This window comes from Xiphophorus hellerii, chromosome 21 (assembly GCF_003331165.1).
Source record: "Xiphophorus hellerii strain 12219 chromosome 21, Xiphophorus_hellerii-4.1, whole genome shotgun sequence".
In the NCBI taxonomy this organism is placed as follows: Eukaryota; Metazoa; Chordata; class Actinopteri; order Cyprinodontiformes; family Poeciliidae; genus Xiphophorus; species Xiphophorus hellerii.
The window spans coordinates 23,703,169-23,730,739 of record NC_045692.1 but is presented as its reverse complement, the minus strand read 5'-3'; the positions used below and the strand labels follow the sequence as shown (position 1 = coordinate 23,730,739).

General features: G+C 41.8%; 1 protein-coding gene across 3 annotated transcripts in view; it reads left to right on the top strand.

The window, feature by feature from the left end:
• Nucleotides 1-654: 654 nt before the first annotated feature.
• LOC116711784 (disco-interacting protein 2 homolog C-like) overlaps nt 655-27,571 on the top strand; it is a 50,497-nt gene continuing 23,580 nt past the window's right edge. Inside the window, exons 1-11 of one of the 3 annotated variants that reach the window (XM_032551290.1) lie at nt 655-761; nt 15,288-15,350; nt 15,871-15,975; nt 16,934-17,059; nt 20,099-20,389; nt 21,048-21,170; nt 22,103-22,249; nt 22,912-23,031; nt 24,986-25,183; nt 26,074-26,165; nt 26,958-27,068. In XM_032551290.1, the coding sequence (XP_032407181.1) occupies nt 683-761; nt 15,288-15,350; nt 15,871-15,975; nt 16,934-17,059; nt 20,099-20,389; nt 21,048-21,170; nt 22,103-22,249; nt 22,912-23,031; nt 24,986-25,183; nt 26,074-26,165; nt 26,958-27,068 (1,455 nt within the window). In that variant the 5' untranslated portion in view covers nt 655-682. Of the gene's footprint in view, nt 762-15,287; nt 15,351-15,849; nt 15,976-16,933; nt 17,060-20,098; nt 20,390-21,047; nt 21,171-22,102; nt 22,250-22,911; nt 23,032-24,985; nt 25,184-26,073; nt 26,166-26,957; nt 27,069-27,571 lie in introns of all 3 variants that reach the window. The other 2 variants (XM_032551289.1, XM_032551291.1) reach the window with 2 other exon arrangements.

Below are 27,571 nucleotides of genomic sequence, written 5' to 3'. Positions count from 1 at the left end.
AAATATCTTGTTTTATTTTTTATGTTAAATATTACATTAAAGAAATACATTTTAATGCAAGGAAAAGATCAAATGAAGTAAAAATGCCTAAAATTAACTTATTAATTTTAGGCATTTTTCATTAAAACAGTTTTTAGTTAATCACAACTTAATTTAATAGATACATTTAGTAGATATTCAGTGGATGAAATATAAAAATGATGCTGATCTCGTATTTCAGTCAGGTGTAACTGAAGCGGTGTCTCTCTGTAGGTGTGGTTGTTCGCTGCGCCCCCTGCAGGTGATGAGTGTCACCACCTCTTTCCGTACAGTCACGTGACAGCAGCAAGCTTCAAACGGCTGCGAGTGCGGTGCTGCGCGAGCCTCATCATCCTCATCACAACCGCCAGCAGAACCTCCGCAGCGGCAGAGAGGAGAACCGACCGAACCACCGGGGGTCTTCACCGAGCCAAGGAAGCGGGCAACATGGCGGACCCCCGTTAAAACCGGACCCAGATTTATCCTCTTTGTTCTACCCCGACGCCTCGCTGTCTTTACGCGCCTCCGCTGAGGAGGGGCCGCCGAGGAGAAGGAGAAGGAGAAGCGCTCCCCCCACCGCCTCCGAGCCGAGCCAGGAGGAGGCAGGAGCGGCTGAGGAGGTAGCTGTTACCGCCGGAGAGCTGTTTTCTTCGGTACCAGCCGAATGGCGGACCGTGAGGCGTCGCCGATACCGTTGGAGATCCGAGCCCGGCTGGCGGAGCTGGAGCTGGAGCTGTCAGAGGGTAAGGAATTAATTAGAAAATGGGGGGAGAGAAAAAGAGCGCAAACCTCCCCCCTCCTCCTTCCTCCTTCTCTCCCTCCTCTTCATCCTCATCACCTTATCTCATCTCCATCCTCACCGGTTGTTCACTAGTAGCGGAATCCGGCCGTTCATTCCTGCGGCCTCATCCTCTTCCTCCTCCTCCTCTTCCTCCCGCTCCTCCCATCCAGATGTTTGTCAGCCGGAGTAACCGGCCTGGGCAGCTCCGTGCTGCCCGGGGAGAGTGAGGGCAGAGCGGGATCCGGCTGCTGGGTTGGGCCGCTGCACTTTGTCTCAGCCGCGGTGCCGCTTTTAGGGAAACACCGCGATGTTCTGCCGGTTCCGATCCAAAAACAGAGCCGTGCTGTGACCTTGAGATGTTGACACAAGCAGCCTGGCCTACCTGGCTGACTGACTGCGTGAGTGTGTGTGTGCGGGCGTGTGCGTGTGTGTGTGTGGTCGGTTTTAATAATAGCTTTGCGGTGCGACGCTGCGTGACACCGCAGCACACAGAGGCTCCCCGGCTCCGGGCGCCCCGTCCTCTCCCTGTGCGTGTTTTTCTGGGCCTGCGGAGCTGGAGGGTGAGGAGCAGGATGCTCCTTCTCTCCCTGGATTGTGAGTTTAACCCACATCCGAGCTCAGATTTTCTTCCTGACTGGCTTATATAATGGGAATCACATATTTTATTCATATCGGCTCATGTGAAATTCACATTCTTCACCTAAAATTCTCCTTTTATTTTGGAGAAACATCCTGACAGCAAACTGCAGCTACATCTGCAGCTGTTTTGCTAAAAAACAAAACAATCTTTCCAATATGTTTATTGCAAACTCTGGAATGAATGCTGAATTATTTATCATGTAAAGGTTGGCACACAATCAGGACTCTTCTTTTTTGAGATCTCCTGAGGTGAAGTGGACCTCCAGAACCAGCTCGGTCCAGACGCTCAGGTGTTTTTTTCTGCTGCTGATCTCTGAGGGAGACTGAGCAATCGGTCACCAAATGAGACCAAGCTGTTTTAATGTAGGGCAGCGTTTCAGAGGATTAACCAAAAGGCCGTGACTTTTAAAAAAATTATAAATGGTTTTATTTTAAAACTGTCTGGGCAGCATGCCGGTGGCTCCTGATGTAAACAGGGTTGTTGTTGTTGATGTTTTTCATAAAATTACCTTCTTTTTCCATGTTTATCAAAACTGGAAAGAATATCTTTGAGTTCAACGAGCAGATATTGTGATTTTAAGCTCAGTTAAATAGCATATTTGATACTTTTATGACTAGATGACTAGACTAAATGTCTAGAAAAACAAAGATCAGTAATAAAATCTATAGTTACTAGTAAGTAAAAAAGCTAACTAGAGCTATTTTAAAGCTTTTATAGTTTAACAAAACCAAGAAAAAAAAGCAGAGATGCACCAATTTGTGGTTATTGGTGAGACAAAATGATTCAGCTGTTTTTAGGATCTTACATTAGCTAAAGAAGTGTGTTACAAATAGGAATGTTTCAAAAGCAGTGTTTGTATTAGTGGGACTATAATTGCTGTGACACATAGTCACAGCGATATACTAGCTAAAAAAGTTAGTAAATAACTCTTCTCTTCACTTTTGCTATCAGAATACTAACACAAAATATCGTGATAAAGTCCTTATCGCCCACCTCTAAAGCCGTCAACAATAATAATAACACCTAGTTTCTAGGTTTCTCAAAGGCCAACAGTTACAAATCCAGTTTGTTCCAAATCATCATTTAAATCAGGAGTGGAGGTGATGCCACACTGTGTGAGAGAGCAGTCGCTGTAAAACTTTTCACTTCTTAAAGTGTCTCCGATCACATAAAGCTTGGATTCTTGACTTGATTGACTCACCTGTATAAAAAACTCCCAGAATTCCTCTGTTTTACTGCAGTCAGGTAGACATTTAGTGAGTTTGCCTTCCGGGTTTCTGTGAAAATGTGGGAACTTTAGTCAGACTGAGCTGAGCAGAGCTGGATGGTGGTCTGGTTCTTCTGTTCTTGGTGTTGATTTAATAGCAGTGCTGCAGTGATGCAGGAACAAACCGGTCGGAGTTTTACCAGGCCATGTTTACGTTCTGAGTTATCAGTTTTGATTCCTAAAGGAAATCCAGAGCAGTGATCTGATCGTTAATCATTTTGAAAAATTAAAGCTATCAGACAGACTCTGAAAAGCAGCGAGGTTCTGTCAGACTGTATTTGTCTTTGGTTCAGGGTGGATAATATTAGCACCACACAGGAATGTGTGGATTGTAATATTTCAGATGTCGTTGATCTGCGCCCTGCACAGCGTTTCCAGGCTCGACCAGTTCTACGGATTCCTGCGGCCCAGTTGGTCCTGACCTCATTTAGGCAACAGTAGCTCAGCTGCTACAGAAAATACTCCAATCATTTGTTGTGTTTGAAGACCTTTGTTGATATTTTTGGGTTGAATTTTCGGATGTTCGGACAAATATTCCCTCTGGTTTTAGACGCTGTGCAGACAGGAAGAAATTTTGCTTTTACTTTTTTACAACTGGAAGGAGCTGATTAGTATCTCAAAACTTCAAATAATACCTGAACTACAACTTCAAATCCCAGAAACGTTGAAAAAGAGCAGAGAGAGAAGGAGGAAGTTCAAACCATCTCTTCCCCTCCAGCATCACTCCAACCAGACAACCAGACAGAAAATTAAAAAGCAAAGGAGGAGGATTAGCAGAGCTTGCTGCCACATATTAAGCCACTAGCATGGCAAGACAGTTGTACAGTTTTCAGTCAGAGGCCTCTTGAGATTTGTTGCAAGACTGACTGCTACTGGAGAACCTTCCTGTCAACAGCTGTTTTTCCTAATTGAAAAATAGATAAATCAATTTTATCAATAATCAAATTTTCTATTTTTGAAGATTTAATTTTTTAAAATGGATTTTTTTATTTCACCAATGCTTTCCTTGAGTCTTCAGAGTTCAGAGTGATGTAAGTGCACCCGGGGTGGCCATCTTGTTTGAAAAGCATTTTTTACAGCTTGTCAACTCGCTGAAGGAAAGGTTGAAACAAAAGCCATTTTTTAAAGATATTTTCCCTCATTTGGATCTTTTTTCAAGGAACAAAGCGAGGAAAAAGAGTGGCAGGTTTATTTGTAAGCCGTATCGCCCAGTCCTGGTTTGAAATGTCCATAGAGGTAAAGTTTGTCTCTGCTTCTGAAGCTAAAGGAAAAGGAGGCAAATAAAAGTGATTAGTCAGCTTAGTAACTCAGAGCAGAATCACCTCATCTCATCTGTAAGTCATGGAAAATATTTAACATTTCATCACAATAACAAACTTCGGTGTGTTATTGGGAATTTGTACGATTGATACGACTGAAGTAAAACGACTGTCAAAGAGAATCTGAAAGCTGCTGGTATACATGCGGATTACCTTAAAAATCACAACGACACAATAATAACATGACTTTAATCTAAGCCAACATGGCAACCTGAACGCAGCTTTATTGGGTTTAAAACAGGAAACCTCCAGATCAGCTGCCTGCATGCAGGTTTTGACAAACTTTAGTGTTTTATCTAATAAAATCCAGCCTGTAGAAGATGAGAGCTGCAGATCGGTGCGGTTGTCTGTCAGATTTGATGGGTTGAGCTACAGTGTTTGACTCCAACCTGGCAGATAATCGGCGCTCCACCTGTTTATTAGATAAACTGAGCAATCAGCCGACTCGCCGCCGCTGAATCCCGTCTCCTCCAGCGCCTTTCTGTGACCTCCAGCCATTAAAAGTCGATATTCTTCAGCGTCTCAGAGCATTTTGCTCCTGCTGCATTACAGATCAGGCCAAACTGTGATCTCTGACATGTCCTACACACCTTGAAGTATCCATTCCAGTTTTATGTGATGAAGCTCAAAGACCTTCTGGAAGGTTTTTCTTATTTGTCCCATAAAAACCTGCAGCTTTATCCAGGGAAAACCAACTGAGACCAGACAGAATAATAAAAAATAATAATCTAATATTTAATCAGTAAAGTGTGAAACCTGCAGCCTGTGTAGTTTATAACTGGACATTCATGATCAGCCTGTTTGTGATTCTGGTGTTTCACCTCTGACCTTCTGCAGCGCTGCAGATTGAGAGTTTTCTTCGTTAGAGATGCATCCCTGCTTTCCTCCGCATGTGAGCCTGCATGCGACGCAGCGATGCTCATCATGTGGCCTGCAGCGGTGCGTTTCAGGTCAGCTCTGTTTCTGTGGAGCTGGGATCATTTATGGCGTCTTTTATAATCCCTGATTACTTCCTGTGTGTCGTGGTTCTGTCAGCAGGCTGCTGGGTTTGGGAAGCAAATTTAACCAAAATAAACAACTTTTATTATAATTTTACAGCTGTTTGAAAAAGTTAGACTTTTTAATATTAGTCTGAGGTGTTTGAGACTGAGGCGGTCTACAAACCTGACCCGGTTCCACTGGTTCTGTCAGGAGGAATGGACCAGAACTCAGCAAACTGTCGGGGGAAGCTTGTATTATTTTAAAGGCGACGCTGCCGAATACTGAGGAAATGTATGTAAACTTCTGGTCTTGAAGATGTTAAATAAATGATTTTTAGCAAATAGAAGTAATTTTGGTCATTTTGACTTAAAGGAAGAGAAGTTTGATCTGAATTAACTGTATGTAAACGTCTGGTTTCATCTGTATATTTAGATCATGAGACGTATTTTTCAGTTTGATTAAATTATGTTATGAAAATATTCAGGTTCAAATATTAAGACTTTTTTATTCTGGGCTAAAGTGTCCATTGACTATAAAATTGGTCAGATATATGACCATGAACGTTCCTCCGTTAGCGGACAGCGGAGGCCCAACGTTCCTCTGTTAGCGGACAGCGGAGGAAACGGCGGCGTGTTTCCATTTCTGAAGGCATTTGATCTGGTGACAGCTGGCTGACTGATGCGTCGGTGTGTTTTCAGAATGGAGACGCTGTCAGCGCTGGCTGCGCCGCCTGGTTACACTGACGTCCGTCTCCGTCGCCCCACTCCACACAAACACACTGTGGGCTGTGTAACTTCACTGCTCATGATTCTGCTGACGGTCCTCCGTCAGAAGGTCCAGAACCATGACAAGCCTGACCGCTCTGCTGAGATTTAACGACTTTAGAGCGCCGTTGCATTTCTTACGTCCAGTTTGTGCAGCGTCACTTCACCAGACCTCACAGCCTCACTCAGCAGAAACAAAGAAGTCTGGCAGGAAATGTTTCTTCCTGTCACCTTTTAAAGACGAACACATCCTCACCTCGGTTCAGATTAACAGATTCTAGATCCTCAATATGTCCGTCATCAAACCTTAATCATCCAAAAAATAATCAAGAGTTTACTGATTGATCATATCTTTTGTTTTTCTTTGAGATCTAATAGAAAAATTCTGATTTTGGTGATTTTCTTTCAGAAAATAATAACACATCCAAGCTAATTTATGCTCACTTTGACTTAATGAAATAACACAAACAGTCTCAAGTTTTTAAAATAAAAGGCTAAGACGCGTCCTAAAAGATAAAAAGTCCAAGTAGTAAAACTCTAAATTACCATGGCAACATTTTGTTTTTATCGTTTCAACTGGCAGCTGAATAACTGGGCCTTTATTTTTGGTCTAGTTTTGATATTGTGGTACCGGTACATCTTCATGTATTGTTCAGTCAAAGTACAAATCTCTACAGCACAAGTCTAAGTCAAATCTGAAGCTTTAATTTTTGCAACTTCAGTGCAATTTGATCTGTAATATCAAAGTCGAGTCACCATCTCTAGTTAAAACCCTAAATGATCGTAGTGACATCATTTTTTTATCGTTTTAACTGACTACTGGATAACTGGTTTTATATTTCTGCCCATGAAGAACCAATTAATTCAGTGAATATGATCAAAACTTGTGTTTGAGGATATAAATGTTTATGTTGCTGTGAGATCCGCAGCTTTTAATTGGGTCAGAGTGAAAAACGTGAGAGAGGAGCAGAGAGGCGTCACTCCTGCTGAAACATGCGTCTCTGTTTGGTACAAAGAGCAGCTTATGGACTTTATTCACTCCTGATCAACTGATTGTTTATGATTATGATGAGACATTTGAATCAGAAATCAGCAGAGCTTGTGATTAAATGAAAATGTTTATTATTGAGATTAAAAAGGAAGCAGAACTGAAAACAAACAAATTGATTTCTGGAGGCTCTTCAGGATCGTCGCCATGTTTGCTGGTAAATTTCTGCCTCTATTTCTCACTGTTTAATTATGAACTTTGACCTTCCCCAAGGCGTTTAAGGCCAGCAGAGCTTTAGATGTTCTGGATTCTTCTATGACTTCCTGAAAAATGGTTGATGTGCTGTTGAAGTAATTTTGCTCTGTGGAACTGGGTTAACTGGGATAGTAATACTGACTAGCTGGAAATAATTCGGCTAATTAGTGGCGTCAGTTTTTTGTGCTGCTAGTCATTCTGGATCTGGCTCTGTAGAACTGGGCAGCCGGTCCGCCTGCAGCCCAACACTCAGCACTAGGCGTTGACCAAGCTGCCACTGGTTGACCTTACAGTACGACCTTGACCCAGTGCTCCAACTGGGCGCCCTGCTTCCTGTTCAGTGTTTGTTAATGGGCCTCCGGCTCGGCCGGGCCCAGATGGGTCGAGACGGGCCGCAGAGCTAAAGGACGCTACACACGTGAGTGGGACCGCCCGGGGTCTGCCGAGTGTGACACACGCAGCTGCTCAGAGGAGGCTGGGTGAGCCGGTCGCCATGGAGATGATGCGACGCACCGACGACTCGTTTCATTTTTATCAAATTTCCACATCTGGATCCTGCAGCTGCTTCTGGTTCCATGCTGTTCTTATGGAATATATTCTATAGAAGAAACAATTATACAGAGAATCACAATCCTGGCAATCCTCTAAAATAGATTTCATAGTTGTAAATAAATGTTTTGTTTGTTTACTGTCTTTTCCTCTTGTCAGTCTCATCATTCAGACAGATTTTCTAGACTGTTTCTGAATTACAAATTAATCGAATCGTCATCCTATAAATCAGAATCGAAAATCTCTAGACACTGAAAGATTTGTATCTGATATTCCATCATCTACGTGATTCTGCTTATGAATTTCCAAACATTTGGATTTTTCTCTCCTCCCAACACGGCCTCAGAAACATTTGCTCCTGGTTGCTGCTGAGGACAGAAGTCGGAGGCTGGCTGAATAAGTCGCTCCATATGACCAGACGTGTTGCCGGTTTTCAGTACGTGACATTTTCAGCACACTCTGCTCCGACGCTGTGTATAATGAGCCATTTATTTTTACATTGGATGATAAATGTCAAGTTCCCGAGAATCACAGAGCAGTTCCAGCACGTATTAGAGCTCCAGAAAACCAAACAAACAAACGGGGAGGAGAAAACCAGAGCTGAAATATGGCTTTGGAGAAAAATCAAACGGTCAGCTCAGTTTTCCTTCAGATAGCACTCAGCCATCTTTCTGGTAACAAACCATCCAGAATGTTAACCTTCTTATTTCCAATTCTTTGCTTTGTTTTGCTATTATCTGTCACACTTTGCAAGCCTTCTTGCTGCGCGACTGCCACCAATGATGAACCAAAGCTACGTTAGGCAGGCGGAGGTTTGAGTGGAAAACACAAAATATTTAGTTTCTTAAATATTTATGTACATGCAGAATATGTCAATTTGCAATTTTCACCTTAGTGTCAGCTGTCGTAACTCATAACATCCAGAAGGATCTCCAGTAGCAGTCAGTACTGCAACAAATCTGAAGAAGCCTCTGATTGAAGACTTGCTATATGCTAACAGCTCAATAGCAGAGACAATATTCCACAGTAACATTTATAGATTATTTTGTAACTTTCTTTTTATTTTGTGTTTAAGCGTCATTTACTATAACAGGATTTGTTTTGATTATTTCAGTGTAATGAATATGTATTATTTCTAACAATGACTTATTGATGTTTAATTGCATTAAATGTTGCTTATATTTTATACGATAAACAACGTTTACAAGGCTGAAGGATTTTTTTTGTCAATGTTTTGTTCTCAGACCAGTCAGCCGTAAAAGTTGTGAGAAACACATTTCAAAACATAAAATGTTGTTTTATTTTAGTTTACCTGCTGTAGAAGACAGATACTATCACGCGTAGCTAAAAATTATTTTAGTAATAATCAAAAGAACTGATTAAAGGTCATTCTACCGATTTTTCATTTAACCTTTTAAGTCTTTTTGTACAATGTTAGGAATACATTAACAGATGCAAATAAGCAAATAATTTAATTCCTTTTTTTTATGAAAATAAACATTTTAGTTCTTAAAATGCACTAAAATGCATACCAGTAGTGTTCTGCCAAAGGTGTTTTTATTTTAAATGTAATATGTATGCATATTGTACAGTTTGGGTTTAATTATAGCTCTGAATATGATGTTTTTTCAGTAAATGGCGTTTTTTGAATCTGTGTACTCCAGTTTGTGATTAATTGATAACTATATTTGTTGATGATTATTTTATTAATCAATTCATCACAATTAATCTGATTAATCATTTCAGCTCTAGTCACAGGACATGATTAATAACAGTGATAAATGATCATATAGTGAATATAATGGTGAATTGAAACAGTTTTTTAGTTAATTTGTGCAGTGTGGTGCTGGAAAAGTTTGAAAACGTATCTTGAAAATGCTTGAAAAGTTCTTGAATTTTATAAACCATAAAAAGTAAAGTCTGGATGTGTAAAAATCTTCCTCCCAGTTTTCACCTTCACCTATGAATTTAAAAGGTTTGAGCAGATTTAGGAAGTGGCTTCAAACAGGCTGAGAGCGAGTTCAGGATCAGAAGGGTGCCTGTCCCTTTAAGATAGAGCTGAGCAGAAAATCAGGCCTGATGGGTTTGCTGCAGAGGAACATCACACACAGGTGTGTGTTTCGCCCAACAGAACAGCGTGTTCAGAGCTGAGCAGCCCTTTCCACCGCTCAGCCGCAGAAAAACTTCAGTCTGTAGCTGCTGCCATCCGTCCTCCACGCTGCGCTGTGTCATTAAAATCACTGAGCAGGAGGAGGAATTAATTAGCCTGCGGCAACACACACACACACACACCCCCACACACACACACGCCCAGATCATATTCATGCACCTTGGCAGGTACCGTCTGAGCACCTCTCTCATCTGATGCTCCAAATCCAAGATGGCCATCTCAGGCCTTCTCCAAGAGAACCGTTGCTAGGCAACACCCTCCCAGCTCTGCTGCGCTGTGCTGCGAGTGGAAGATGGCGTCTCCCCACGGACCTCGGGTGTGTTTGTAAGAGAGTAAAAAAGAGAAGAACAGAGAATGTTGTTCCACTGCGGCTGATCAGAGAGAAGAAGAAGCTGGAGGCATCTGTTGGTTTTACAGCACACAGACGAAGCTTACCGGCACCGATCAGAAGATTGGACCCAGATGTTCTGGCCGTTCTCCACCATCAGATTATCAACTCTTTATTTCCCTCTCTCTCCCCATTTGAGTTAAATCAATCCATTTGATTTGATTCTGGGTGATTAAAAACAGCGGAGGCTCGTTTTCTCTGCGCTCTCTGTCGTCTGTGATTCAGCTGCAGACCGACACTTTTCAGTCATCACAGCCCTGCAGCGAATCTGCTTTATTTTCCCCTCATTCGTGTTTCTGCTCACATATTTCCTCCCTGCACTCCAGAGACTCCCCACAGCTCAGCATATGTTATCCATGAAGTCAGCAGAGACGCTGCTCCTGTAGAAACCTTCTTTACCACATCTGGTTCGCTGAAGAGTTTACGGTAGAAGCCCGAGACATCACACTTCCCACACCGTGCTCAACAGATTGTGTGATGATCATTTTAGGGTGCATTGACACCAGCACTGTTTAGTCTAGTCCGTTTGAAGGTCCGGTTTGTTTGGAGAGCTGTGAATGTGTAATAAAACTCTGATGAGGACCTGAAAAGTGAAGTCCTACAAACCTCAGTCTGGGTTCATTTGAAGTGAACTCTGGTGCGGTTTCAATGCATATGCAAACACTAAGCGGACCGCAGACAGCTCCAAAAGCAGGAAGTTGACTACAGCGCAGGGCATTCTGGGTAAATCCAACCAAAACAAACACTAGCCTAGCGCTATTGGGAGAAATGGCTCCTGGTCTTTACCAAAAACAAAAGAGAAATCTTCCAACTTCTGAAATCTGAGGCTACTACATTTTTATTTACATTTGGTAAAGGAGGAAGTTACTCTCAGAGTCTTCAGAGGTTTTTGTGTCGTTTCCTTCAGTAGTTCTTGGTGCAGCGCCCCCACTGGCGAGGAGGGGAACAGGTTGCTCAAATGGTTTGGTTTGTTTAACTCAGTGCAGCGATAAAGAGAATCGCAGCAGCTGAAAATGTAACAAATGTTGTGACTTTGGTTGCCAGACTATCAGGTGTAAGAAATACCTTTGTGAAGCATCCTAAGTGGTAGTTTTTCTCCTTTAAGCCCTTCCAAACAGCCATACATGTTCATTCTTCTTCATCTCTCCTGTCAGAACATTTAACCTGCTAACTGCAGAGTCTAAGACGGAGCTTGTGAGTTTTTTAGTTAACTCTCTGAACCTTGCACGGGCTGATCATGGTGGACTTCCTGGGAAGACTTACAGCTGCAGAATGACGTCAAATAGTTTGGAAATGTGCTTAATATACCTTCCAAAACTGATGTCAAGCAGCAGTTTCTGCTCTAAAGCTCACCGCTGTTGTCTTTCTGGTTTGGCATTGAACTCTGCAGGCCAGCAAACTGGAAAAAGAGCAGCTTTCTGGACCCGTCCCACTGATGATCCGCAGCACCTGGTCGCTAATAAATTCTGCATCTTTACATAGAAGTTAGGTCAGCAGGGTGTCTGTGAATCTTTAAAAAGTCTTAAATTCATTTAAAAAATGTAAGTTGATCTTGAATTTGTTAATCACACATCTTAAATTTTGTCGTGGCATAACAATTTCAAAAAAAAATTTCTCACAGGACAGGTTAAACTTTGAGTGATGCGCAGGCATCTTCATTGCGTTTGTGACTCGAGGCCATTGAGGCTACTGCTAACTAGCTGCTGATATACTGTTGCTAGCTAGCTTTGTAGCGTCACCAGTCTTTTCTAGTCTCTTACATTTTCTTCATAATAGTCTTGAAAAGGTTTTAAGAGTTGCTGAAAGCTCAAAAGTAAAACCCTGTTCAGATTATAATAATGTATTTTTATTATTTGCTGAATCATCTGTAGGAGGGAGTGTTTCTTTTCCTCATGACTGTAAACTCTTTAGTGTGAAGAAGCTGTTGTCTGGTTGTGTTCAGACTTACACAGTCCTCCATTAGTCTTGCTGTCTGCAGAAAGATTCGACCCAGCAGTGATTTATTCTTGTTTTCTTTGTTCACCTGAACCCAGACGGATTGTCCTCCAGAACCCGTCCCAGTCTAGCGGCTGACATGTTCCTTCATTACTGGTTTGTTTGGGTCGGGTTCCACATAAATCATCCTGCTGTAGGAAACACCCACTGCAGCTCTGGAGCAGGGCTGAAAATACTCCACACAGATGCTCCTTCTGCTCGGTTTAGCAACATTTGCTGAAGCTGTTTATCTTGTTTAATTTTAGAAAACTGTGTGTCAAAACACAAGATATTAAAAAGGTTGAGGAGAAGTGAATGACCGCCTGTGTTCTGGTAGTTTGTCTGCGTTTCACGACTCAGAAAAATAGCTTAGCGAGTGGAAAACATCCATCGTTTTACTGCAAGTACAAATTATTCCCCATTTTCTCCTGCTATTGGGAAAACTGTAAAGCATGAAGTTACACATCTTCTGTTTAATCTCCCTGACCTTCCGAAGAATAATCAATAATCAGCAACTGGAGAGGCAGTTTAACATTTAATTGGGAGAAACCAGGACGTATCAGCAGAAATTAGCGGTGCTTTGCAGACCGTAGGGTGCGATTGATAGCTGGTGATTGTGTTGGTTTGGTGTAAGGTTGCCATGGCAGTGAAGACCCCCCTCAGGGACTGTAATGAACCCCTCACCTTCCCTGTCACCCACCGACCTCTGTGTCTGTCCACTGTCATGGCCGCCCTCGGTGTGATGACACGGCCGCTGATGTCGTCGTCTCTTTGGTTGCAGAGCGCCATTTAGCTCATGTAGCTTCTTGGGTTTCCTCGCTAAGACTGATGGAGGAAACTTCTGCTCTGTGAGGTAGTTAATCCTGGACCGAGTCTTTCACACGTCTCCACAATCCTTAGGAAAACCTGCCTGCCATCACCCTAATCTCTAGTTTTCTCCAGGTTCTCTAATCAAGTCCTGATTCTGGCTGAGAGGCTCTGAAATGTTAATATGACGTCCAGTCAGAAGAAAGATGTTGGCAAAATTAATATGGCTTTAAACCCAAAATGTGGAAGAGCAGCATTCAGCTTCTATGCACCACAAATCTGGAACAAACTTCCAGAAAACTGCAAAACAGCTGAAACATGGAGGCTGAAACATGGAGTGCCTTTAAATATAGACTAAAAACCCACCTGGTTAGAGCTGCTTTTGAAAAAATGAACGATGTCACTTGACTAAAAGTTTTGGTTGTTGCCTGTGTGTCCTATGACTTTGTATTTCTGTGTTTTTATAAAAATCGCTTTGAGAGGCCTTGTTGCTGAAATGTGCTACACAAATAACATTTTATTAGATTTTTTAAAAATCTGCCAGAAGCAGGAATAATTTCAGGCTCAACTATACTGCATGTTATGCACAATATGCACAAGACATTATGCAAGGTTCTATAAATATGAAGATACATTTATTCAAACAAACATAAAACTAAAATACTGGCATTAACTGATGTTCATAGCCAACATGATTGATGACGCTGATAAATAACAGCAGCTCTACACAAGACGCATTTCTTTTTTGGAACAATAAAATATGTCTTATTTATGCATTATTGCTCCTTTGGCAAACAACATATTTAATATTTTGACTTTGATGAAGAGAAGAGCTGGAAAATGTGTGTTAGTTGCAACTAATATTTTATTTTATTCTCTGTTTTTCCCAGTATCATAAAAATGGTCAACAAAGCTCAAATTAGGACTGAATTTCGAAATAAATTGGAGTTTTGGTGGAGCGTTTGGTAGTGCTGTTGCCTTGCAGAAAGGAGATCCTGGGTTTGAATCCTGGTTCGCTCCTTCACTTCCATTTTTATGAGTTTGTTTATGTGTTTGCTCTCATGTATGGATCCATACGTCCTCTGGGTTCTGTTTGGGGAGCACTTTGTTACTCCGTGTCTCAGAAGGCCGGACATAAATGAATCATAAACGATCCGGCCAGGAGAGACGATCCGTCACTGCAGCACCTGTTGGACGCTGAACCCACAAACTCATGTTGGAGTCGTGAACAATGCCTGAAACATTCCTGCAGGTTCTGGTAGAACCCAGAACTCTGACAGCAGAACCAAGGAAGTCTAGAGCTTTAGGTCACAAACTGACCATCTCCTATAGAGAGCAGATTTCATGGTCCCATGAATTGTGCCAAGTCGTCCAGGAACAAATCAACCACTGACCACCACAATGTTTGACTGTTGTGTTGTTTTATTTTCTGAAACCGGCAGTTTTACAGTAACTGCAACCTGATCTACACCTTCCAAGGCTCAGGGATCTTCAACATGATTTCTGGAAAGCGTTTATAGTTCAGCAGTGGCTTCAGTTTTTTTTTTACATCATGAACGCTAACCTTAGTGAGCTTCAGATGTGGTTCTGGGTTCTTTTGTGATTTGTTGGAAAGTTTTAGACTTGTTGCTGTTGTAAACTTTGTTGGTCGGCCATTCCTGGGAAGGTTCCCCACTGTCCACAAATCAGTCGATGGAAACATGCAGACTTACATTTTTTAAAGTTTGCTCAAAATCCACATGATAGTTGGATGGAAACATAGCTCACTTTGTTTTTCATCAGTTCTTGAATTTTGCTTTTAGATTCAGAACTGTGTTGGTTCTGGGATATTTTAGCGTACTTCCTATCGCCAGACAGGCTCTATTTAAGTGATTTATTGATTCTTTGGCTCTATTTAAGTGATTTATTGATTCTTTGCACGAAGCATCAATCAGTTGTGGTTGTTTCTAGTGAAACTGGACCAAAACCATGCGGTTAATCACATTTATTTCACGATTTAGCTGAGGGGGGAACCATATTTTCACATTTATAAATTTAAAGACTGCTATTTGTTTTTACTCAGATTATCTTTGTTTGAATGTTAAATTTGTTTATTTCAGATAAGAGGATGGTGATCTGGTTATGATTTATGTCTTGTTTTTCCATTCTTCATTTTCATTATCATGCATCACTTCATCTCATCTTGTTTTCTTTATGTTCACATTTTTCTCTTTGATTAACAGTCAGATAAAGACGTTGAAGACTGGGAGAGACAGAAAAGGCTGCAGTGATTATCCTAAAACAAAAAGATGATCATCTGTGCAACCAAAACATATCTGATGAAAGCAGAAGCGTCGCTCGCAGCCAGACTGCCTCTCTCACTCTCTGCCTATCTATCTGTTCACAGGGGACATCACTCAGAAGGGTTATGAGAAGAAGAGGTCCAAGCTGATCAGGGCATATGCTGGAGGTAATTTAGCAACCTCTGACCCCCTCCACACACCCGCTTCGCCCACTCAGCTGAAATATTCCCATAGCGCTGCTGGAGTATCGATCTGCTATCAGGAGGAATACAGTAGTCTGAACACTGTACTCTATTGATGGAGTCTTGAGCCGCCATTAGTGGATGTAGGTTAGGATTCCCTGGAGCTCAGCTTGGGCCTGCTCCTCTGAATCAGTCGCTGATCAGGCTGCAGTCGCTCCCTGCCTCTAAAGCACACACACATCACACACACCAGGGTAAGCTTTGGGTCGAGGGACGAGATGTTCTGTTGCAGAGCAGAGATGCAATAACTGCATGTTTCTGGTTTTATGTTGGTTATTTTGGGTTATGAAGTCAGAAAAATAAAATTTTTCTGCCGTTTCAAATCACCTCCATGTTTCTGTTTTTCCTTTATTGCGCTCTTATCTGTTGCTTTCATGTGCATATACATGTTGTTCCTGTAAAAACCCGTCCGTGTGTCCACAAGCTTTTCTGCCTGCTTTTGTAGGTATGGAGGGGCCCATGTCTCATCGGGCCCCGCTCGGCCCCCCGGCCGCCGCCCGCTTCCACCGGCGGAGAACGTCCGGAACCAGAGACGAGCGCTACCGATCAGGTACTGGGAGCCCGCCTGATCCACGCTTCGTCCCAGAGAAACACCAGCTGCACCGTTTTATTGTGGTTTTCACAAACTGAGAGCAACACCTTGGAAATCTTTCACACTCTGTCTGCAGTCAGACGTCTCTGGGTTTCCCCCAGAAATCCTGCTAAACCCGCTGGAAGAGGCGCAGAGACGGGCCACCAGTGGAGTTTTTGTGTTAAAAAATGTTAAAACTTTACAGAAAATATGAAAATATATGTTATAGGAAGAAAGTATTGACAATACTTAAGAAAAATGCTAACACAGAAAAATACAATTAAAATAAATAATTGCACTAATCAGCCAGTGGACCTCAAAGCAAGCTTAACTAAGTATTCCTTGGGTGAAAAACAAAAGTTTTTATTATATTAAGTTTTCAGGTTTTTTCAGAAATTCTAACGTTTTGTTTAGTCCAGTTTAGTGCAGTACTGGGATTAGCTGGTTGTGACTTTTCCAAGTGAATATCAACGTTTTCCCCAGAAAACTTGCTAAGCCTGGTGGTTGGGTGCGAGGGCAGTCATCCATCCAGCAGCCCGTCGTGTTTTTGAGTTAAAAAATGTTTACAGTTGACAGGAATTTTGAAATTATTGGAAGATTAATATTTGAACAAATTCACTCTGAGAGAAGCCTGCAAGATGCTAAAGGAAGTCTCATTAGCAGAATATAGAAAACGTTTTGTGCATTTTTGTAGTAGAAACGAAGCTTCTGTAGCCGACATGTCAAAATTAAAAGGTAGGTTCAGGCTACATCAGAAGACTTACTTACGTTATCTTACTCTTATTTAGTGTTTCTGTCTGTCCTGCTAAAAATGAACATAGCATAAACACAAAAACAGATGAAAATTAGCTCAGAGTTGGTAACTTGAAAACGACAAACAGGCTAAAGGTCGTCCGGTGTGTCCATAGACGTGTGACTTCCTGTCTCTGTTCCTCAGACGTCCACACTGAGGCGGTCCAGGCCGTGTTGGCGCGACACGTAGAGAGGAAGATGGCGGTGCCCATGCCTTCCAAACGGCGCTCCCTGGTGGTCCAGACCTCCATGGACGCTTACACGCCTCCAGGTGACAGCGCACAAACAAAACCTGCTCTCACTACACCAGGTCATCTCCCAGGCAGACTCAAGGTTTTTCTCTGATCCACCTCATAGAGCTGCTAACGTTAGCTGTGACGTTAGCAGCTCATATTGAATGAGTAGCATCTCCTGACTCCACCAGAGAAGCAGCCCTGTGCTCAGACAGGATTCTCTGCTTTCTCAGACGGCTCTGACAGAGGAACGCTCATCCCACCCAAAACTGCAACCAGGCACATTCTCTGTGGCATGTAAAACCCACGGAGGGATTTACAGAGAAACCGGCCGCAGGAAGCTGTAAAAGCTGAACCCTGTCACCTTCTGCAGCATTTCTGCTGAGAGACGGTCCAGAAAACGGCCAGCGCAGCTGACCTTTACCTCACACATCAGCTCATTAGATCATCCATAACCACAGTTGATGGAATAATTTTGGTTTTGATTGAATCTTAATGAAGGAAATATAGTAAGTTTGTTCCTTTGTAATTTGCTGCTTAACCTTTGAGAACATGGCTAAGTAGAGCTGACGTGTCCCTGAACGCATCATGTCGTGTTTTTCCACCGTTCTGGCAACACTTAGTTAAATGTCTGCACACAGCGGCGCTCACCAGGCCTTATCGGCTGCTCTCACAATTATCTGCTGTTCAGAGCAGGAAATTCAGCCGCCTGAAGCATGTTGGACCCAAATTGGTTCTTGTGGCTGTTTCACTGACAAGCCACAAGATCCGATTCACTAATTACTGACATTTGGTGTCTCTGAGCTGCTGAGCTTTTTGCCTCAGTCACTGAAAGGTCACAGTACTGCAACGGCAAATTTGTCTTATTGGAAATCTTTTTCTTTCCGGACTTTTGCATTTATAATCTCCATAGTTTAGATAATTATAAGTTAATTCCTTGTTTGGAAGCTCAAATATTTTTGTTTTCTGGCCCTAAACTGTTGCTTGGCCCTAAACTGGTTGGTGTGGAGAGATGTGAATTTGTAATCAAACCAAAAACCAAATTCTGGTCCGCCTACAAACCTCTGTCTGTTTGGTTGAAGTGAACTCTGGTCCAGTTTAAATGTTTATGTGAACAAAAAGCAGAGTGGAGACCACTCCAAAAGCAGGAAGTGGACGACAGCGCGCGGCATTTTGGGTAAATGTAACCAAAACAAGCTTGCTAGCCTAGTGCTAGCAGGAGAAATGGCTTGTTGTCTTTTACAAAGACAAAACAGAAATCCTCCAATCGGTACAATCGGACGCAACTTTGCTTTTGTTTGCATTTAGTGAAGATGGAAGTTGCGCTCAGTGTCTTCAGAGGGGTTCATGTTGTTTCCTTCAGTGGTTGTTGGTGCAGCGCCCCCACAGGTGAGGAAGGGAACAAGTTTCTCAAAGCGTTTGGTTGGTTTGACTCAGCAGGGAGAAAACAAATCGCAGCAGCTGGAAATGGAACGAATGTTGCAGCTTCCAGTTTACCGGATTATCAGGTGTGAAAAAAACGCTAATCGTAAATATGTGTATTTACGATTTCAATAAATTAATCTTTTTTTGCAGCTGCAGAATTTCACAATGAAAAGATTTTTAAAAATCCAAATTTTAATTAGCGCCATTTATTCTGTGAGTGGAAAATAACATTAAGAAAATATTTTTTATAAATATGACAGATTTCAAAAAGTTGTATAAAATAAGTTTAATGAAGATTTTTAATAAAAATATTTAATCTGTTTTTTAAGTTGATCAGATTTCCTTGTGGGGCAAGATGCCAATTTCTCTTCTTCAAAACTGGAAAGAAAAGAGAACATGTCACTCTAATATGGCAGATATGTTGTAACTAAGTATCTTAACTTCTCTATGTCACAGTCTGGGCAATAATTATGTGAAAATATGATGGGATCTAGAGTTAGTTTTGTGTTTGTTCAGTAGGTCGAGCTTTTTGGCAGCAAACACTTTAGAAAAAGCAACTCAGGCTCACTGTAAGGTGGGAAATCTGTGATGCTGTGGGCCTGTCAATAAATGTACAATTACAGGTTGGGATTTTTATTGCTGCTTTAATAAATGATTTTATTGTTGTACATCTTAATCAGGGATGTGAAGCGTTAGACCAGCAGGAACATTATGTTTCATTTCCTGGAAACTGCCATCAGGAATATTTTGTTTTTTCTCATGAAGTTCGGCAGGAATGGAGGGATTTTCACCTTCATTTCTAACGTTTTGTGTTCCCGCCTGCTCTGGAACATTGAGCCTGTCCTAAAACAAAAAGTCTCAGCTGCTTTGATCCAAGCACAGAAACAAAAATCCAAGAAAAAACAGGACCATAGAAATCCAAAACAGCAAATCAATACCGGTTGTTCTTCCTCCTCAGATACTCAGCCACACAGGAACTAAAACCAAAAATATATCATTTCACCCCACAGATTTAACAATACATTTAAAAACAATCATCCCTTCTTTGTAGAATTTTTTATTAATTAACTACATAAAAGTTTTAATGGGTGAAAAATTTTAATAGCTTCCATTTTTTTTATTTTTTACATACAAAGATTTTGACCAGAACCTTTGTATTCACATGTTTCTGGTACACCCGTTTATCTGACACACAAGCAACATTCACAAACAGCAGCAACGGACAACAGCATATACATTGCCTAAAAAGAATAATTGATTTATTTAATAATTTTGCAGCAAAAAGTGTTTTTGAATTTAAAATATTGCTTTTTTTGTTGAGGTATGGTTTTTGATTAAAATGTGATTACTTAATTAAAGTCTGCAGTCAAATCAATTAAACAATTGAATCTCAATTCACTAGTTTTTAATTTCATTTAGATGTATTTTTGCATTGGCTTGTTTCATAATTGGTTACTGTATTATTACATTAACAAATAAAAACACTGTATTTTTGTGTTTTTATGGTATAAAACACTTTGATCTGGCATGTTGCTATAAAAATAAAATTGACTGAGCAGGTAAATGACTTTTTCTTTCCTAAACTTTTCCTGTCATGTTGAATGTTTTGGTATTTGCTGTGTGTAAAGTAACATCTTCCCATGACTCTCCAGGCCTGTCGCCGCTGTGCTCTGACTCGTCGTCGGGCTCAGAGGAGGAGGCGGGTCCGGGCGACGACATGACGGGCATGGAGCACTGGATGAGCCGGCCCTCCCAGCTCGGCCCCGCCCACCTGGGCTCCACCTCCTCGTCCTCGTCGTCCACGCAGAGCGGAGGCAGCGGGAACGCCGGGCGGCTGGCCGACTCGCTGGCGCACACGCACATTGCGCACCTGGCGCACCTGGGCCACCCTCACCTGGGCCAGCCGCACCACCAGCAGAGCCTGCTGTCACAGTCGCATCACGGTTAGAACGTTAGCCTGTGACCGGCTGAAATGCCATGAAAGCCTAAAACTTAAATATATATATATAAAGCAGTATATTTCCGGCAAAGTTAATCTCAGAAATTTTTAGATTCATTTCCGAAATTTCCTAGAAAAAACTTGGACATTACTGAGTTTCAAAAATCACATTTTTTCTTTAATTTTTGCTTTCATCCAAGGTTCATCTAAGTTTTTTGGTGGAAATTTACATATTTTTTTCTGTCTGCAGTGGCCCTAATTCTCAGATAAATTAATTTTTTTTATAACTCAAATTCTTATATTCTTCAGCTTTATTTGGTTAAAACTCCTTGAGAAAGCACAAATTAAAACTGTTTTAATCAAAAGCCACAAAATAAAATGAAGAAAATTTAGGAAAATGCTGAGTATTTATTACAACAGTGTCTTTAGTCAGAGGCTTCCAGGGAAACACTGTAATACAGACTGCTACAGGAGTTCCTTCCTGCCCATAGCCATCAGCTTCTACAACAGCCTTTTAAAGAACCTTCAGTTCCAACGTTTTATTTAATGAATAAAGTATTTTAGCCTGGATTTTAGGGTGACTAGAGCTCCATGTCACAGCGTTTGTTCCTGCAGCATCTCGTGTTCTGACCCGGTTCTGACACGGCGCTGTGTTTCTGCAGGAATCGGCCACCTGTCTCTGAAGAGGAAGGGCGCTCTGAGCGTGGCGGAGAACGGCGGCTCTCTGCGGCGGTCCTGTGAGTTTGGATCGGACATGCTGTGGCCGCCGCCTCTGGAGTCGGAGGGTAGGTCCAGACCGGGAGCTGAGCGTCCAAATCCGGCTTACGGAATAATTCACACAAAAACGGATCCGAACTTCACAAAGATCAAACCTAAATTTATTTTTTTTAACCTTTTATTCAGTAAAACATCTTCAGGGTTCCTACGGTGCTTTACATTTTTTAAATGCTTCATTGTTTTCAACCTTTAATGTGTTTGATAATCAAACTGCTCAGTTTGTAATAAAGATCTATAACATCTGATTAAAAGTACATTTTGAAAACATTGTTTACACCTAAAGACAGACATTTTTTTATCACTATCTGTAGTTAAATCAGGCTAAATTTTACTATTTTAGGGAATTACCTAAATTATTTCTGCGGAAACATTTTTTATAGATTTTTTTGTTGTAATTTTCTTTGTTTTGAAGCATTAATATGAGCAGGAAGTTCATTTAACTTAACATGATTTGTCTGGATTGTTTCAATGTAATGAATATTTATTATACCTAATAACTTGTTGATCATCTCAATTTGGTTATTGAAATTGGGACATTTTTTTTATATTAAATTTGTATTTTGTTTATAGAGTGTGTTACAGAAAGGTTTAAAATATAACATTTTGATATATTTTAGATTACCTTATCCTTCTGTTTAAAAACTTTCCTTGAAAATGTTTTTAATTTAAAATTGAAAAGTGAATGAACCGTGCTGAATATTGATGATTTATGATAATAACTTCATCAGATTTTTATAGATGTAACTAGATTATGTGACAATGTTTGGAGAAGCTGCTCGCTTCACATCAGTGTTTACATGAACAAAACGCTGAGTCATGAAACAGCAGACTGCTGAGCGCGGCAGGATGTGACACAAAGTGATGGTCAGACGGGTCTAATGGAGCGTAGCGCCAACAGGAAGTGGCACTGACTGACTGCTTCCTGTCCGTCTTCCTGCAGAGAACCACTCGGCGCAGCCGGACGTGACGGGATACTCGTCGGACTCGTCCCACTCCCACACCGAGCGGCACCACATGTCCAACATGGGCACCATCGCCAGGAGCACGCAGAAGTACGGCAACGCCGAGCGCATGGAGACTGGCGACGGTGAGCCAAGGGCGGGAAGGTGGGGGGTGGGGTCAGCACCACCAGCAGATCTGTAAACAGGAAGTGAGGGCGGGGCCAGCACCACCAGCAGATCTGTAGGGGCCAGCACCACCAGCAGATCTGTAAACAGGAAGTGGGGGCGGGGTCAGCACCACCAGCAGATCTGTAAACAGGAAGTGGGGGGAGGGGCCAGCACCACCAGCAGATCTGTAAACAGGAAGTGGGGGGCGGGGCCAATAGTCCAAGCAGCATTTTAAACGGGAAGTGCAGAGCACTTCCTTCTTTCCTTCCGTTCTGCTGTTCTTCCTTTTTAGTTCTTGATTCCTTCCTTCCTTCCTGGTATTTAACCTTTGACCTGAACTGAAATAATGACTCCATAATGAATTTCTGTATTATCATTTTAGAGTTGCAGTTCTGGATCAGTTGCTGTTTGAGCCTCGTTAGCGTCTTCCAGATGAAATAGTTTCTGATCCTGTGTTTTATGGCTGTTTTGTTACCAGCCGTTTTTTCTGGTCGTTTTGTTTCCAGCTCTGTTTTCCAGCCGTTTTGTTTTGGCTGTGTTTTCTGGTCGTTTGGTTTCTGGCTGTGGTTTTTGGCCGTTTTGTTTCCAGCTCTGTTTTCCAGCCGTTTTCAGCCTGCTGTCTCTGCTGGGCTTCATCCAGGTGTTCCAGTCAGCAGTCGGGTGTCGGCTAAGATCCAGCAGCTCGTCAACACGCTGAAGCAGCCCCGCAGGCCGCCGCTGCGCGAGTTCTTCGTCGACGACTTTGATGAGCTTCTGGAGGGTTAGACGCCGCCGTCATGTCTGCATCACTTCCTGCCTGTCGGTCCTCACTCACATTTAACTCAGTTCAGCAGCAACACACATGCTTCGTTTTCCAGAGGAGTTATTACTAAAAAACGCCTAATTTTATTCCTAACTTCTAACTCTTTCTGACAGAATCCAGACTGACGGAGTTTTGTCAGTTTTGTCTCTCCAGTTGTTCTGCTCCACGTTGAGATGAAGTTAGCACACTGTTTTCTGTTAAGGCCGAGTCGTGACTCTTAAACCTCTTCACGGTTTTCTAAGAGTTTCTGTGGTGAATAGTTGCCGTGGAAACTGAAGCCACACCGTAGTTTACAGTTATGTCACTGCTAGAACCTTAAAACCACTGCTGCAGATAAAATAAAAATATAGAAAAATTTAATTCCTTCCTTAGTTCCTTACTAACTTCCTTCCTCATTCCACTTCTTTGATTCCTTTGTTCCTTTTTGTATATTTTTTCTGTTTCCTTTTTTATCTTTTGTTCATTCCTTTCCTTCTATGTTTCCTTCCTCCTTTTTTCCGTTTACTTTTTTCCTATCCTTTGTTCTTGTGGTTTTTTCTCTGCTCCTTTGTCTTTTCTTCTTTGTGTCCTTTCTCCCTCTATTCCTTCCTTGTTCTATCCTTGCTTCTTTGTCCTCCACTTCTTTCCTTCCTTATTTCATTTCCTTTCTTGTGTCCTTTCTTCATTGCTTGTCTGATTAATTTTTCTCCATGTACTTCCTCTTCCCCTTCTCTCATTTTGTTTGTTTTTTTTATTTGTATTTTTTTCTTCATCTATTTCCTTGTTTCCTTCCTTGCTCCCTTATGCCGACCCTCCTTCCTCTTTTTCTCTTCCATCCTTCCTTCCTTGTTTCCTTTAATACTTCCTAGTCTCTCAGACTTATAACGTTTTCTCACTGTAGCGATTCATAATGAACTTTAATGTTTTACATTTTAAAATGAACATGAAGGAGTCATGTGAGGGAATCCTGTTGGTCACTAAATATTTTGGCAATAAAAACATTCTGGCAGACTGGTGACAGCTCATAAAGTTTCACTGATGGTTGAAATTAATATCAAACTTTATGGTTGATATTATTTTTTTATATCTTCCTGGAGAATTTTCTGGTTTGTTAATTTCCTTCTAAAAATCCATGATGAATGCTTCTCTGTACAGATAATTAAGGTCAGAAAGCCATAGATGGAGAATAAATGTTTACAGAACCTCTGAGATGAAGATGACCTTTGACCCGAGTCACTCTGAGGCGTAACGCTTGGTTTGCTCAGACTTCACCTTCACCATCTGTCCTGCTGTCTGTTCATTTTCAGTCAGCAGTCATTTACTTTCTTTTACAGTTACTCATCTATACAAGAAGGATCCAAATACATGAAGCAATTATACAAATTAATCAATTATTGAAATAACCATCAACCAGTTTAGTAATCGATTAATCATTAACTGAAATATCCAGACTCTAGAAAGGCCATTTGCTGAATATTAAGAGTAGATTTTGTACAAAGAATCTATACATTTTAGATTTGAGAGAAGAAAAAAATTACTTTTCTGTAAATACATTTATGTTGTGTTTAATTTGTAAACCATGAATAATTTCCTCCACTTCAAAATGATGCACTACTTTGTGTTTATCAAATGAAATTCCTGTGAAATCCATTAAAATCTGTGGTTGTAACCTGACTAAAGGAGGTGAATAGTTTCACAGCTCCTGTAACAGTTAACACCTCTGAAGTTTGCATGAAGTCACAGTTTGATGGATTTTCTGCTCATGAACTCGTCCTGCAGCCGCGTGTCAGCAGCAGGTGCAGCGTGTGTTCGGCCTCGCAGCTGCTTCGCCTCGTTGCCGTCGGTTACTGGAGCCATGTTGGTTTTGCAACAGCGAACGCACCAGGAATTAAAACTTTATGACACTAAGAGCATCTCTCTGCTTCCCCTCCAGTCCAGCAGCCGGACCCCAACCAGCCACGGCCGGAGGGGGCGGAGATGATGCCGGTGAGGGGGGAGCCGCTGGGCGTGGTCACTAACTGGCCCCCCTCCCTGGAGGCGGCGCTGCAGCGCTGGGGCACCATCTCCCCCAAAGCGCCCTGCCTCACCAGCCTGGACACGGCGGGGAAACCCCTCTACGTCCTCACATACGGTAAGCAGACGCTCAGCGGGCGTGGCGCTCACATGCACACTGCAAAAACATGAAATCTAATGCAAACGCTTTAATATACCTGAAATAAGACAAAATTAACTTACAACTAGGGGTGGGCATTTGTCATATTGTTTATCACCTATTGTAAAAAAAAATCTTTCATAATAAGAATTTTGATTAATCGTTGTCTTGATAAATTCCAGTTGAAGCTATTTTATGTAACTTTTACAAAAATAGATTTTATTCCATATTTGTTTAAACTGTCACCAAGTGATGACAGTTTATGAGACAGATAATCTGTGAAAAAATTTATCTCCTCCACCTTCTGCTGGAGCTACTAATGCAGTCTGAAGACATGCCCCGACCGAAAACAACCAATCAGAGTCAGGAGGCGGGGCTTATCGCTGCCAATCATCTGCTAGATTGTTAAAGACGGCCATATCATATTGGATGATCGTATCACCCAACCCTACTTATAAGCAACTTTTCAGCCAGGAGTAAGAGCTTATTGTTTAAAGTCAATAATTCCTTAATACTGATGAAAAGTGCAGGTTCTCCAAACCTGGGTTTTGTTTTCTGACCAAACATCTTTAATTTGGCTTCATGTGTCCAAATGTTGCAGCAGCAGCTGGTTGGACTTAATGATCATCAACTAATCAGGATCATTTAGTCTTAAAAATTGCATAAAGTGTTAAGGGTGTACTTACTTTCTCCCATGGCTGAGGTTCTGTCAGTCTATTAGGAGCTGAATCACCTATAGAAACTGAATCAATCGATGGTGGTTTCTTCCTTTTTTTTAGTGTTTTTTTCACAAAGCAGAGAACAAAGAATCTCATTCTGACTTCCTGTGGACTTTTTCACACTCATATTCTCTGTGCTGCCCCCTGCAGGGAAGCTGTGGTCACGCAGCATCAAGTTGGCCTACAACATCCTCCACAAACTGGGCAGCAAGCAGGAGCCGATGGTGCGGCCGGGCGATCGGGTGAGTCACCTCCGACCCCTCACAGCTTCCTCTTTCTGTCTCCCTACATGAATCAGCCGCTGATCAGACGTCATCCGACATATTGACTTCTATAAAAATACATCTACGATCCGTTCAGCCAGATCGGCCTGGTGTTCTGTTCCTAAGTAACACCATCTGTAAGACAAGAAATAAAGCAAATGTGAAACTGAGTGCAGACAGAAACTCATCTGTTCAATCTGACTAAAAAAGACTTTTATTTATTAAGTTATGAAGTGCAAATGTATTCACATCCTTTAAACCTATAGACTTCCATTTATTCTGGGATGTTTTGTGGTAAATTTAGCAAGAATCAGAAGAGAAGTGTGGCAGACATGTATATTATTTACAAAATAGAATAGGCCAATCTTTGTCACATTGGGTGAGTGTGCAGATGTTTGATATAGGACTAGGCTTTGACTAGACCATTCCAACACATGCTTTGATCTAAACAATCCATAGTTTCTTCAGTATTTTTGTCTGGTTTCTAGATATCTCAGTACATTTGAAATAAAACAAAACTTAGAAATAACATGTCAGCAAGATATAGAAGCTTGTTTTAGGTCAATAATTCCTTCATATTGATGAAAAAAGTTCTAATTCCACTGGTAGATTATTTCACTTATAACATGGAAAAAATGTCATAAACAAAATAAAGTTTCACAAAACAAAAATACTTGGTAATATTTTGTGTTTTTGCAGTTTTGCGTTTGTTTGCGTTGCTGAACCAGAGGTTAAACCACGCCTCTCTGCTGTTCTCTCTGTCTCCTGCAGGTGGCGTTGGTGTTTCCTAACAACGACCCAGTAGCCTTCATGGTGGCCTTCTACGGCTGCCTGCTGGCTGAGGTGGTTCCTGTTCCCATCGAGGTGCCGCTGAGTCGCAAAGTAAGTCAGCCAGCCAATCAGAGACACTCCTTCTTCTTCTTGGGTCTTTGAGTTCCTCGTTTTGCTCCCAGCTGGAGGTCAGGTGATGTGTGACTTTAATCCCCTCCGCCTCGTCCCTGTCAGTGTTTTACCTCTAACCTCCTGCTGGACGTGTTTCTGTCCTGTCGGTGATGATGGGAAAACTACTTCTGATCGTCGGTCTTATCTGTTTTTGGCAACAAGTATTCCTGAGAAGTTAATCCGGTCTGAACAGGGAGCAGCAGGAAGAGAAACATGTGTCTGTACGCCCCCCTCCCCCTCTTTCCCCCTGCTGTTGGGACACGGGGTCATGTAGTTGACCTTTGCGGTGTGAACCGGTCTGAGGTCTGTCTGTCCTCTGACAGCAGCTTCTATCTGGAAACACGTTCGTTCTGCCGGTTTACTGAGCCTCCAGCTGTCAGTTGTGCTTCAGCACACCGAGTCCTCTGCTGTAATCTGGGAGCCAACACCGAGACGTGCTGCCT